At 43.8% G+C, this 12,997-nt stretch overlaps 3 protein-coding genes across 3 annotated transcripts; 1 reads left to right on the forward strand and 2 right to left on the reverse strand.

The window, feature by feature from the left end:
* Positions 1-608: 608 nt before the first annotated feature.
* mif (macrophage migration inhibitory factor) lies at positions 609-2,254 on the reverse strand. The gene is made up of 3 exons (XM_054597778.1): positions 2,068-2,254; positions 1,082-1,254; positions 609-922 (listed from the first exon to the last, which is right to left on the reverse strand). Exons 1-3 carry the CDS (start codon positions 2,173-2,175, stop codon positions 856-858), a joined length of 348 nt encoding a protein of 115 aa, XP_054453753.1. The 5' UTR covers positions 2,176-2,254; the 3' UTR covers positions 609-855.
* Positions 2,255-3,245: 991 nt separating this feature from the next.
* On the forward strand, positions 3,246-7,664 carry LOC129090396 (zinc finger protein 449-like). The gene is given in 5 exon segments (XM_054598038.1): positions 3,246-3,614; positions 4,845-5,158; positions 5,775-5,886; positions 6,021-6,970; positions 6,972-7,664. Coding segments are annotated over 5 exon segments (1,737 nt in total). The 5' UTR covers positions 3,246-3,310; the 3' UTR covers positions 7,029-7,664.
* Positions 7,665-8,303: 639 nt separating this feature from the next.
* Positions 8,304-10,451, reverse strand: LOC129090397 (endonuclease domain-containing 1 protein-like). The gene is made up of 2 exons (XM_054598039.1): positions 10,010-10,451; positions 8,304-9,258 (listed from the first exon to the last, which is right to left on the reverse strand). The coding sequence occupies exons 1-2, from the start codon at positions 10,313-10,315 to the stop codon at positions 8,653-8,655; spliced, it is 912 nt and encodes a 303-aa protein (XP_054454014.1). The 5' UTR covers positions 10,316-10,451; the 3' UTR covers positions 8,304-8,652.
* Between the last annotated feature and the right edge of the window lie 2,546 nt (positions 10,452-12,997).

Genomic DNA, 12,997 nt, shown 5'->3' on the forward strand with positions numbered 1-12,997 from the left:
ACAAGGTGGACACAAAATTGCAATTACATGGTACTATGCAGTCTTTGTTGTTCAGACCCGGATTACAAACGGTTTGCATAATTAATGTGCTTGTTCATATTTTGGGCTAAAATGCTAGAACTACTTTATCTCACACATTAAAATGATTCATCCACTCTGTTCTTCGATTAAAACATTTAGATTAAAAAGTTATGGTTTTTGTGTTGACTGCTTAAACCCACTGTATACCAACACATACACCCACTGCTGAAACATCCTGTACAATGTAAGAATACTAACTTAAATACACAACACAAACAAATATGAGGATAAAATGTCTTACATATCATGGGCATACTTAAGCCCAGTGATGTGTACTTTTTTTTTTTTTTCAACTGTACTGTCAGATAGCAAGAAATCAGTAATGCAAACAAATGTGATTATTAAAATCAAAATCTTCCACTATGTCAACAAACACAAGGCAAACAATAGTTTCACGCCAGCAAACAATTGGTCGGTAGGCGTGGTATTGTGCTTGTCTGCATTACAATAGCTCTATTATTTTCCAATGGGTGTTTTCCGGAGTTAAATCTATTAACAAACACTTTGCTTGTAGTATGTCTTTGTCGGAGAGACAATCATGGCCACAGAGATTAATTTATGGTCTGCAGGGTTTTCTTTATTGCATTTTAATGATAAAAAGGTCAGTGCAAAACAAAAAGTGCCCAGCTAAGTGCTTAGAGGATTGCCATAAAGTATATTGACCTTTCAATTACCAGGTGTCTTTGCATTTTCACTTGACTGTCTGTTTCAACTACACTCATACATACAGGACAATAAGGGAATTATCTTCTATTTCAGTGGGTTAACCTCCAATCAGCCAAAGGTGGTGTTGTTCCAGGCCACATTGGCTGCATCCATGTCCACGAAGTTAACGTAAATCCTGAAACAGACACGAACAGAAATAAGTAAATGAGATTGATCATTAACGTTGAGCAAGTCATGTGAGGTGCAGGGGTATCTGAGTCAGTGTGTTTCTGTCATAATATACTACTTTACTTGTCACATTATTTGCAGTACTGGCTGCTGTGTGCGTTGCTACCTGTCGGGAGAGATGCCCAGGTGTTTGTTGAGCAGTCCACACAGGAGCTTAGAGTACTGCTTGTTGTGAGCGCCGCTGATCTTGCCGATACTGTGAAGGGAGCAGACTGCGCAGGGGTCTCCCTTTCCTCCAAACATCATCAATTGGTCAGGGTTGATAAGCACAGCGATATACTGGTATATGCAAGACAAAAACAGAAAACCTAGGTCAGGATTTTTGAAATAGTGAAGTCATGAATCCAAATGCAGCCCACTGCAACCCCAACCTGTAGATTTTTTGAAGCAATCTCCAAAAATACAATTTTCAAATTATCTAAAATTTGACTGTTCAACCTGCACTATTATTTCCCTACCAATGGAAACAGCCCTTAAAAACCTCCATGTAACAGAACTGCTTGCTAAAATCTCCAAATTCCCAGAAACAGTACAGTCAGTGTTTAACTTTGTGTGACTACAATTGAAACCCAAATGTATAATGTTTTCTTCATTTGCAGTCTATTTGGTCTTATATTGGATATCTAGTTAAACCTTGGCCTGACAATGAAGAAGTGCCATAGAGAGCTCTGATACAAACTGTACACTTTGGAGGCAAAAAAATATAAATGTTGGACTTTGTAAAATGATGTTGCTCTGAGTCTTATTTCTAAAAGTATTCAGCCTCAGTTTGTATGAAATGATAGGAGATTTGCTTTTAACCCGAGGGTTTAATATTACTGACTGTTGATAAATTATCTACCACGCTAGCTCTACAAATAACAGTCACGCCTATGTTGACATACTTGCATTAGAAGGAAGCTGTATTCATTTAATGTAGGATCTCTACTTTTAGCTGCAGTTAAATGGAAATAATTGATCAGCTGCTGGTCGTTTAAGCCCTCAGCAGAGATGTTAATCTATCAAGCTGACCCATATAGGACAGAGAGGCAGACAACCCTTTAGTTTCATAGTGAACACACAGATTCTGCAGCAATAAACGCGCATCGTTACCTGTGCAGGTTTGCCCATAGCTTTGGCCAGCTCCTCGGTGGCCTCGGACAGCAGAGCCGCCGGTACCTCGCCTTTGGCCACGTTGGTGTTCACCACGAACATCGGCATGATTACTCCTTTTTTAGTGCAGTCTTTCTCTACTTTACAAGCTGCAGATGCTGCGAGAGAGAGAGAGAGAGAGAGAGAGAGAGAGAGGACCCTTGTACAGTGACATGTGACAGACTGACCACAGCGCCTCCATCCGGCCTGGAGGACTCCTCTGTTGTCACGCTCAACAAAACGTGGAAGACAAGTATTTTCTGGGGTTATTAATTCCTATTAAAAAAAAAAAAATGATCACCAAAGCTGTTGACATCACACCTAAAAAAAAAAAAAACTAAAAAAAAAACGTATGAAATTGTGAATGTAATATTGTTGGTGTGCGGTAGTTGAAGAGTGTAGGGTAATTACGGTACCGCGCATGCGCAGTGTGCTCAAGCATCATCGAGCAGCTCTGAAGGAGGCGAGGAGGAGCAGAGGAAGCGAGAGAGAGAAAGAGAGGGAGAAGTTGGATGGCGCTCTCCTTTGTCACCGTGTTTCCCTGCTTACGAACATCGACCGAGCTTATCCGCGACCCGTGAAACCACACAGTCCGTCGCCGTTTCCACGTCTCGGTGAGCCCTCCGGATTTCATCCCAGAAGCGGTACGTATGCGGAGCTACGTTAGCCGCTAGCACGACCACTTTACAGCCTGCTCCTCTTCATATGCAGCGTAGCTGTGTGTCGTTAACGCTACACAAGTTGACTTACAGTGTTTGGTATTAAAGCTGCTTAAATCAATAGGCGGTACACTCTTTAATTAAACGATAACAGAGGAGGAGTTAACCTTAATGCTACAGTGTGGATTGACTGTCATGTAGATTGTGTCGCTGCTAGCTGACTAATAAAGTTATTTTTGGAACGTTAACTGACATTCCAAAAAAATGGACGTTCCAAAAAATAACTTTATTTGTTATTTTTTGGAACGTTAACTGACATTCCAAAAAAAGACTAATAAAGTTATTTTTTGGAACGTTCATTGACATTAAAAAAACAAAACTAATAAAGTTATTTTTTGGAACGTTCATTGACATTACAAAAAAATGACCAATAAAGTTATTTTTTGGAACGTTGGTGAGGCTATACATTACGTCACGTGTACGAGACGACAGAGTGAAACTTTATTGAACCGCCGTCAGGCCCCCCCCTCCTCCCCGGTGCCACGATGATGGAGGAATCGGTGTCCACGTTCGAGACGCATCTGACGGCCGTCATGGACAGCCTGATCCGAGCCTCGGTGTGCGAGATCACCAAGCTGTTCCAGGACATGGTGAACGACTACCTGGTGGAGCTGTCCCTCAACCGGAAGGAGAACGACGCTCTGAAGCAGCGGCTGAGGCTCACGGAGAACAAGCTGAGGTCCGAGCGCAAGTACGGGATGGGCTGGGCTGCGAACCGCCGCAACGCCGGGCTGACGGCGGCGGAGGAAGGAGCTGGAGGGCGGCAGAAACGGAGAGTGGAGGTGGCCCGTGAGTATCGCTCCAGGATGTTTTTGTTGTGGTTTTTTTTGACTCCTAAACAAGGGTGCTTTACGTCACCTGAAGTGTGTCGTAAATAACCTGCCTTCACATTTAAAGGGCACCTTGCTGAAACATCTGTTTCTGTGTTTTTCGGTAGGATTGTGTAATGTGAGAAACAGGCTTCTTGTTGTGCAGTCAGGGCTTATGTGAAGACGCACTTGTTTTGTTGGAAACCATCTGGCAAGAGCTGATCTCTCCCTCCCTTCCTCTCTCCCTCCCTCCTCCTCCTTCCTCCTCCTCCGCCTCCTCTTCATGTTCGCTCCCTCTGTCCTTCACCTCCCCCTCTCCTCTCTCTCTCTCCGCTGCATTCTGTCCCTCCCACTCCTCTGTGCTTCTGCTCCCTCCCTTCCTGCGTTGCTCCTCTCCCTCCCCCCACCTCCTTCACTTCTCTCTGTCTCTCTCAAACTCCTACTCCTCCCCTTACCGCTCCTCTCTCCTCCACGCCTTCGCCTCCTTCCGCTCTCCCTGCCCCCACCTCCTCCTGCTCTGTTCTCTCCTTCATCACGTTGCATGATCACATACACACACTCCCCCCTTCCTTCCTTCCCTCCCCCCACCTCCTCCACTCCAATCCTCTCCCGCTCCTCTCCACCACCACCATAATTACACACTCCCTCTCCACTTCTCCTCTCTCTGCTCTGTCTCTCTCTCCTCTTTTCACCTTTTCCTCCTCACCCTTCCTCATTCTCCTTCAACGTGCCCTCCCTCTCCTCTTCCTCATCTTCCTCCTCTCCCCCATGGCCCCCGCCAACTCCACTTTTCCCCCTCGCCTCTGCCTCTTGCTCCTCTCCTCCTTTCATGTGTTTTTCTCTCCTTCCCGCTCTTGCCTGTCCTGCTACGCCCCCTCTCTCCTCACTCATTCATCATGCTCACTCCTCCTCCCCTTGCTCCTATTCCTCTCTCCCTTCCCCCCAAGCTCCTCTCTACTCCTGTTCCCTTCTGCTTCTCCAAACCCCTCCTCCTCCTTCTCATCTCCCACTTCTCCGCCCTCTTCTCTCCTCCGACTCTCTCTCCTGGCCTTCCAATCATCTCCTCCCACTTCTTTCTCTCCCCCTCAAATTTCATTCTCTCTCCTTCCTGTCTCCCCGTGCCCTCCCTCTCTGCTGCCCTCCTCCTCACGTTCTCCTTCCTCTCTCACCTAACTCCCACAATTTGCTCATCATCCTCTCTTCTCCACAGGAGGCAAGTCAAAGAAGGGCCCAGCAGCAGTCTATGGCAAAGGCTGGCCTGGAGGTGTGTGGGAGGAAGGAGGAGGAGGAGGTGGTGGAGGAGGAGGAGGAAGAAGAAGAAAAAGAAGGGCAGGAGCTGTGGGGATGGTGGCAGGAGCAGGAGGAAGAGGAAGAGGAAAAGGAAAAGGGGGGAAGGAGGCCAGGGAGATGTACCTCATCCAGTTCCCCGGGGATGAAGAGGACGAGGGAGGGATGATGGAGGACGAGGAAGGGGAGGGCAGCCTCAGCGGTGAGGGGGAGGAGACGGCCAACATCAAAGAGGAGGTGAGGGAGACAGGCTTTCTCAGAGGAGGAGGAGGAGTAGGAGGAGAAAGTGGCACAGCATCTCTGCACTGCTCAGCGGCTTCTTATAAAACGCAGACAGAAAAAAGAAAGATAACACAGAGAGTTGTGCCTGTGATTTGAGTGTGCCTGTGATCACTGCAGAGATTTGGACGAAGGCTATTGATTCGTTATTTAGCCTCCAGAGGAGCACATTGAGGAGCGCTCTCCACATCTCAAGTGCAGCAAGCTTTTAGGTAGAAATACTACTGTGGAGGTTGAAAAGCTGTTTGCTATTCCACCACGTGACCAAGTGGCAGGGCACAGATCCTCTCTTCACTTGTCTCCTGTAGTTGAATATTCAAATCATGTAGAACGTGTTATTAGCCTCCCTGTGAAGTCATAACAAGGTGTTTTATAATGTCTGATAAAAATGCGCGTACATAAATATAACCATATGGCTTTGTTATTGTCAGAATGTATAGCTATGATTAGTGTTGCATGTCAGTTAAAGGGCCATTCTGTAAAAAGCATTTACAAATGAACCTAAACATGTCTTGTACTAGCTCGTTTGAGTTACTCACCCAAATGACTCTTCTCTCTGTGCTCCTCATTGCAGTTTGCACAAACAGAGGGTTATCAACCCGCCTCTCTCCAGCTAATCAAGGAGGCTTTGAAGATGGACCCGCCCAACCAGAACCTCCACACTTGCTCCAGAGCCCAAAGCAAAGGTAATGAGCCCAGTACACACTGATTGAGGGAGGGGAAGTTAGTGAAATGTTCAGAGACCGAATAGTGTGAAAGAAGGTGGAAATGATTGCTCACGCCAGCTCTCTCTCCTCCTCCACCTTTTGTCTGTACTCAGGAGACCTGTCAGATCCTCACTCGAGCCTTCATTCCGAAGAGAGAGACGATGAGGACTGGGAGTCGGACTCAGCCGAGCCGTCGGAGGGGGGCATGACCATGGATGAGCTGAGGGGTCTGGAGTCTGCACTGAGGGCTGAGAGAGGCCGCGAACAGGCCGCCATGACGGCCTCCGAGCCCGTCAGCCCTGACTCCGAGGTAGAGCAAGGCAGCAAGAGCAGCCTGGCACCCAAGTACATTGGTCTCGATGGAATGGAGCACGACGAAGAGCTGGAGCCGCCCACCCTGCAGAGAGAGGAGCAGATAGGGCAAGGACGGGCGAAGGACGCTGTGAGGGCCGGAGCGGAGCTGAGGTCCGGCTGGTTGAAGAAGTCAAGAGAGGACGACTCTGCTGCCTCTGTGACCGGAGAGGAGGTGGTGGAGCAGGAAGAGTCGGAAAACCTGCCCCACCTGTGTGCTCCAGGGAGTGTCGGGGAGAGCGGCGGGGAAGAGGAGGGCGGAGGGGACCTGCTCCACTTCTGCCCGCAGTGTGGAGGAGGCTTCACCTCGCAGGCTGAGCTGGAGGAGCACCCGTGTCCCCTGGGAGCCTCTCATTTAGAAAACAGTGAAGAGGAAGGGCTTTTCCCGTGTGCCCACTGTGGCAACACGTTCAGCCACTCCTGGGCCCTAAAGAACCACGAGTGTGCGTGCGCCGCCGAGAGGCCGCACTGCTGCGAGATCTGCGGGAAGCGCTTCACACACTCGCGCTCGCTGGAGCGCCATCAGGTGGTGCACACAGGCGAGAGGCCGCACCGGTGCACTCAGTGCGGACGCAGCTTCAGCCGACTGGGCAATTTGGAACGACACCTGCGGATTCACACGGGTGAACGTCCGTACGGGTGTGAAGCGTGCGGGAAGCGGTTCAGTCGCGTGGAGTACTTAAAGAGACACCAACTCATACACAGCAGTGAGAAGGCGGCGCTCCAGTGCTCCAACTGTGGAAGCGGCTTTAGTGATGTGGAGCAACTGAAAAACCACCAGTGTTTTTAGAGCCAATCCTTCAAATGTGTGACAGAACTGGAAAAAGAAAAGGCGGGTTTTTTAAATTGAATGTGGTTGAATTCAGGTGATAAATGCGATCGATGGTGGATGCTTATTTTATTCTCAGTGATCTGGAGTTGCCTTTCATACACGCTCCGACAGGAAGTCAAATTAACTTTAAAATGAAGAAGCGATCACACGTGCGGACAATTTTTGTGTATTTTGAGTAAATAAAGAAGGCAAATGTCCAAGTTGACAGGAAGTCCGTTGTACCTGGTGTTTCTCTATATTTCATTCTTCAGCCATTATAATTTGAGGTGTGCTCATTTGTATGTACAAAGCTTGTACTTATTTATTATGATCAAATTGTACATTTCTGTCTTTTTTATCAGTAACTCACTCATGTTGCAGACAATATAATTGAAAACTTGGTATTTTGTATGTTTGTGTTTTGGCCATATCGTTAAGAAATAAATATTTAAATTCATCAGAAGGCCTTTTATCCCTCAGTGTTTTCATTTCCAGCTATCATAAGACAAGACAACATTTATTTTGTAATTAAATAGTGAAGGAGTCCATTTACCCCTGAGTCTGAACAGACACCATGCTGTACTTAGTGACCCATAAGAGCAGGTAAGTTAACTTTTTTGGAGTCATTGTACAGATTAATCAAGTTAAATATAGGCTAACATGTTAATTAATTAGCTTTAGACTTGGGCTATGGACAGTGAAAACAGCTGAAAATCACTAAACAAAACAAGTATTCTTTAACTTATTTTTCAGTATCGAGGTCCAAATTAGTTTATATTTTTTAGTTTGTTTTAATACTTTTTTGTTGTAGTTTATTCATTGTTTATATATTGTTTTGGCTACAATGGTGAAACTATTACATTTACTTTACATAGTAAGGGTAAACATTTGCTTATTGTAAATAAAATCTGATAAAGATCTGACATAAATTTAACAAATTCCTGAATACATCTGTAGCCATCCTGGAGCCATGTAGTTTTTCGGCATAGGAAAATCGTGCACCTTGTGCAGATATAGGGATAAATGGTTGATACAGCCTCACAGGTAAGGGTAGGTTGCTAAAGGTGACAACTAACTAAAAAAAACTGAAAGAATCTGATAAAAACACATTGCATACAGTTTGTCCTAAAAGGTAATTACGTCTCTAGCACGTCAGACTGTTTTTGTAGTTTATACATCCTGCTGGCTTTGGGCTGTCTGCCTGCTGCAGTACATACGAAGAGTACAAAACGTGAAATGTGCAAGCATTTAATTTGGAGGTGTTTGCATTTGTATAAACAAAGTTATTACTTATTCAAAAGAAAAAAACAATGTTAATTTTGTTCCATCAGATGGCTCTTCACTGATTTATGACTTGTGTGATTAGTAAAATCATGTGGTTAATTGTTACAAGATGAAAACATTAACAAAAAGGAAAAGAATATGTATTTAAAAAAATAGTAATCATTGAAAAAATGTATTTCATGCACTGATTAATCAAATGCTCATGAAGTAATTAAAGATGTTAAGATGTGCTTTACATGGTGCACACACATAACAGTTAACATTTGACTTAAAGAAGGAACCAAAGCTTTTAACCTTAGTTACTGACACTGTCCATGAAACAGAGTGATGGGCATGCCCAGCCTCTGTTTCAGGATGCCCTCCAGAGCCTCTAAAGACATGCGCCTCACATCGTAGCCCCTCACAGAGGCTCCCGCCTTGGCATTAACCGGCACAATCTCCTCTCCACTGTTGCGGTCATTCCTTCCCACTGCAGCATACGTGGGGAAAAAGGGCTTCAGGAACTCAGGGAGGTCAGATCTGTAGGAGGGGCAGCAGTAGGCGGACCACATGTACTCGGGAACCGACACCCTGTTATTGATCCAGCGCGGTTCAGACTCATAAGGCATCGCTCCGGTGATCACGTGCATGGACCCGTTGCAGAAGGCCTTGAATCTGTTTAAAACCTCACTCTCCAGACCGTTCCACGGTCCAGAGTTGGAGCCAGCTTTCTGAGGGACGATGTTTGTCAGCGTGAAGGTGGCCTTACGGTCCTCTACTGTCTTCTGGTGCTGGCTGGGATTGAGATGGCCCTTTGTGAAGTTGGAGTTCTTGTAGTCTTCAAGCACCGCCTGGCTCTCAATTACATTCTGGTCCAACGGGGTTTGGAAGCGTTGCATCTCTGAGCTGGCACGGGAAAACGCCAACTGAATGACAGAGCGAGAAAGAAGGATAGATTATTTTTTAATCCTGTTTTAATTCATGCGAGTATAAATGTTGGGTGTGTGACTGATTCACTCATGTAGTTTGAAAAAGAAAAATTAAAATAGAACTTCAAATTTCCGCTTTCCTTTCTTTGTTACATCACCAAAGAAAAGATCATGTATGTGGAAGCATTTTTGTATTCACTGTTTCCTGCTTGAAGGTCATAGTTCAAACTTAATTGTGCAAATCTCACACTGACCACAACAATATTTTAATTAAACATAAACTACTAGTGTTCTCTGTCACATTGTCTCTTGTAGCCTTAAAACATAAACACAAATTCCAAATAGATCTATGGGGGATATTTTCTTTGTACTTGTGTAATTATAAGTTATTAAGACACACTCAGTTTCCACTTTATAAGTTACAGCTATCTAAAATGAATGCAGCACAAAACAACAGTCCTTCCTCAAATTCTATCTCCATGAAAGTTGCAATAATAAAGTTTTTAGAGAGTTTTTGATGACGTTTTTGATGACGTTTTTGGAAGATGTCATTTTTTGTCATTTTTCTGTTATTTCGTCGACAAAATAATAATAAATATTCTTTAATACATATACTACAAATAAAGTGGAAACAAGGTGTATACTCACAGCATATATAAACACATCATACTGAACAAAGTAACACTCAATAGATTGCAGTTAGCCTTAAAATGAGGTTTCTGATCCTGAACACTGTCTTCCTTCTCACCTGAGGTTCAAACATCCAAGTAGATCTGGGGCGCTTTCCATCCGCAGGACTGAGTACGTACGCAGAGTACAGTGGTGAACGACTCTGGCGGTTATACAGGCTGGCGAAGTGGTACTGGTTTTTGTAGCGCTGGCATATTGGCTGGTAACCTGCTGCAGTGATACCCACTGGAGGAGTTGTATTATAGAAGAAATCAAGGCACTGGGAGAAGTCGTTGCTGATCTCTCCAAGGACCAGGCCACCAAACCAGGGAAGGAGAAGAAGCAGAGCTCCCGTTGAGAATCGCAGCATCTTCTTTTGTGACATCCTACACAACAAGGTAGCAGGTCGGCTGTATTTACGTCTTCTGGAAAGAGATGCCAGCGAACACAGACTCTGTTGACAGACTTCCTCCCAGATAGAGCTCCAGAGTTAGAATAAACCTATATGTCCTTTGTGTCCTTTCAGCGTCTGGAGTATATGCGTTTGAGGGTTCCTCTTATATATACTGAGTGAATGAGTCCTGTGGGTGAGAGTAACCCACCCCCTACCTCTATCAAACTTCCCCTGCTAACAAGCAGTCAGGCGGCCTTCTGGGAAACAATTGCAGGGCATATCTTTTTTTCATTGGTCAGCAGAGGTGGAAATCATCTTGTTTCAACTCTTTAATCAGTTTGTGATTGTGGCAAGTTGAGGGTGAACTCCAAAACATAAACTGAGCATCAAGACTGAGCTTGTATATTCTTGACTAGAATAGATAAGCTTCTGAAATAGATATCTTCCACATCAAATATAACAGATTTAAAAAAGGCATTTGTTAAACTCTACAGAAACTGACGCACTGGTGCAGTTTCTGTTTGTATACGTCTCCTCTCCTGCTTTCTCAAGATGAGGCATCATTGGGGACTTAGAAGTGACTTGAAAGGCTTTTTTATGGATCGCAGTGAGATGTTTGTGATGCTTTAGGTGTAAACACTCATTTTGATTCTTCAAATTCATTCCTAAAAAATTGCTTATTATTATTTGTTAAGTGATATCATTGCCCAACCACACTCCTCCGCGCAAGTCAGCAAGTTTCATTTTCTGCCCCCAGTTTCTGTGTGGTCTAGCATTTCTTCTCTCATTGTGGAGACAGCAAATATTTTCCGAAAAAGACATACGCTCTCCATACAGTACTTCCATTATTTCTCAACTTTTAAGTTAAGTGGGGAAATCCTCAGTTTCTGATCGTCAGGAAAATATATTTTTTTACAGTACTCAAAAATAGTTACATTTTGGCAAGAATGTAAATATGGGGGAAACCAGAGGGATATACACTACAAATGAAGGCCAAGAGGTATATCTGAGACCATGATGTACATAGTGATGGGTAGCTCTATACCTAAAGTACTAATAACGTTGATTCTAAGTCCTTTTTTTGAGTATCAATACTAGCATCCCCAAGAATGACATATTATACTATATATTATACAAATTTATACATTAGTTATTTTTTCCTCTTGGAGGTGCATATCTGAAATCTGCTCCTTTCTGTATACCTTGCCAGGACTAATGGGGATTTTCTGGACAGCATAACGGTGTCTGAACATTTAGTCGTGACTGTGTTTTTATGCCGATCAGGGATGAAAGGAGTACAACCTGTGTGACTCTTTAATTTTATCTTAACTTGTGGGCGCTAAACTGTTTATTATGGCCATCTAGTGAGCACTCAGAGACATGACACTTGGCAGCAGCCTGACTATTCATGACACAGAAGCTAATAATGGTCGGGTCAGGGAAACTGGTTGGACTGTGAGTAACACTGTGTTTACAGTCACTGGTGATGAGTCTCAACCTGTGGATGACCTGGTATTACCACAGTTTCAGTTTCCTCACAGAGCAGAGCTGCTGCTGAGTAACAGTGATTGCATGTTGGGGGGAATCCTATATTTCATGCTGTAGCCTTAGATGTTTGACGGTCTGTTATAAACAGACATTAGCTACCTGTTGGATAGTGATGGGGATAAATATACCATAATAAATGAAGCCCTCATACAGAGACAGGATTGATCCTCTGCATGAAAGTACACACCTTAAAGATTCCTGGCACGCATTAAAGCTGCCTTTGTTTATTATATAATCTTTCAAGAGAAGACTATAAAAAAGCTGAATTATATGATAAGAAAAAAAATCTAAATAAAAGTCACTCCCCTGCTCACACAAAGGCAGCAAATTATGATTGCATGCTCGTACATTCCCTTTACTCTGTCAGTTAGTTTCCCTACTTCTTTGTTTTGTGTTACTGACTCAGAGGCTGTAGGGTGTGTTTGGGAACTTAAATGAAACAATTGGCTCACTTACCTGTTAAAGTAGGTTTACACTCTACAGCTTTACTCTAAAGCGCAGTTAATGAGCCCTTATTAAAGGATGTGCTTCTCCAATGCCACATGAGAAGTACTATATAAATACAGCATGTTACACAATAAGCAAATAGCAATAGCAACTTGAATTCAAAGTGAATGTATTAGCCTATACAGATATAAATACAGAAAGTTTGCAAAAATAATAGGGAACAGTATTAGCCTACATTAAAGGGAACAGTGTGTAACATTTAGGGAGATTCATTAATAATTGAATAAATACTCATAGTCAATGTTCATCATGTTTAATCAGTGTACAATCACCTGGAACTAAGAAGTGTTTTCATTAGCTTAGAAAAAGCTGTGCATTTATATCTACTTACTACCGCCAACTACACACAAACACATAGTGCTCCTCAGGGATGGGTTAAATGCAGAGGAGAAATGTTGTGTATGTATGTAACAATGTATATATGACCAATAAAGCTGATATTCATATATTCATATTCATTCAGAAACACACGCACAAAGCCCGAGCAGATAGGCCGCTGTGGTGAAGTGAACCAGGTGAAGTGAAGGATACTGTAGCCTGTCACTGTACTTGCATTAAAATATTTGCAAGTAAAAAGCCAATACTTTATCAATACATCTGTGAACATGTGTAACTAAA

This window comes from Anoplopoma fimbria, chromosome 4, assembly GCF_027596085.1.
Source record: "Anoplopoma fimbria isolate UVic2021 breed Golden Eagle Sablefish chromosome 4, Afim_UVic_2022, whole genome shotgun sequence".
In the NCBI taxonomy this organism is placed as follows: domain Eukaryota; kingdom Metazoa; phylum Chordata; class Actinopteri; order Perciformes; family Anoplopomatidae; genus Anoplopoma; species Anoplopoma fimbria.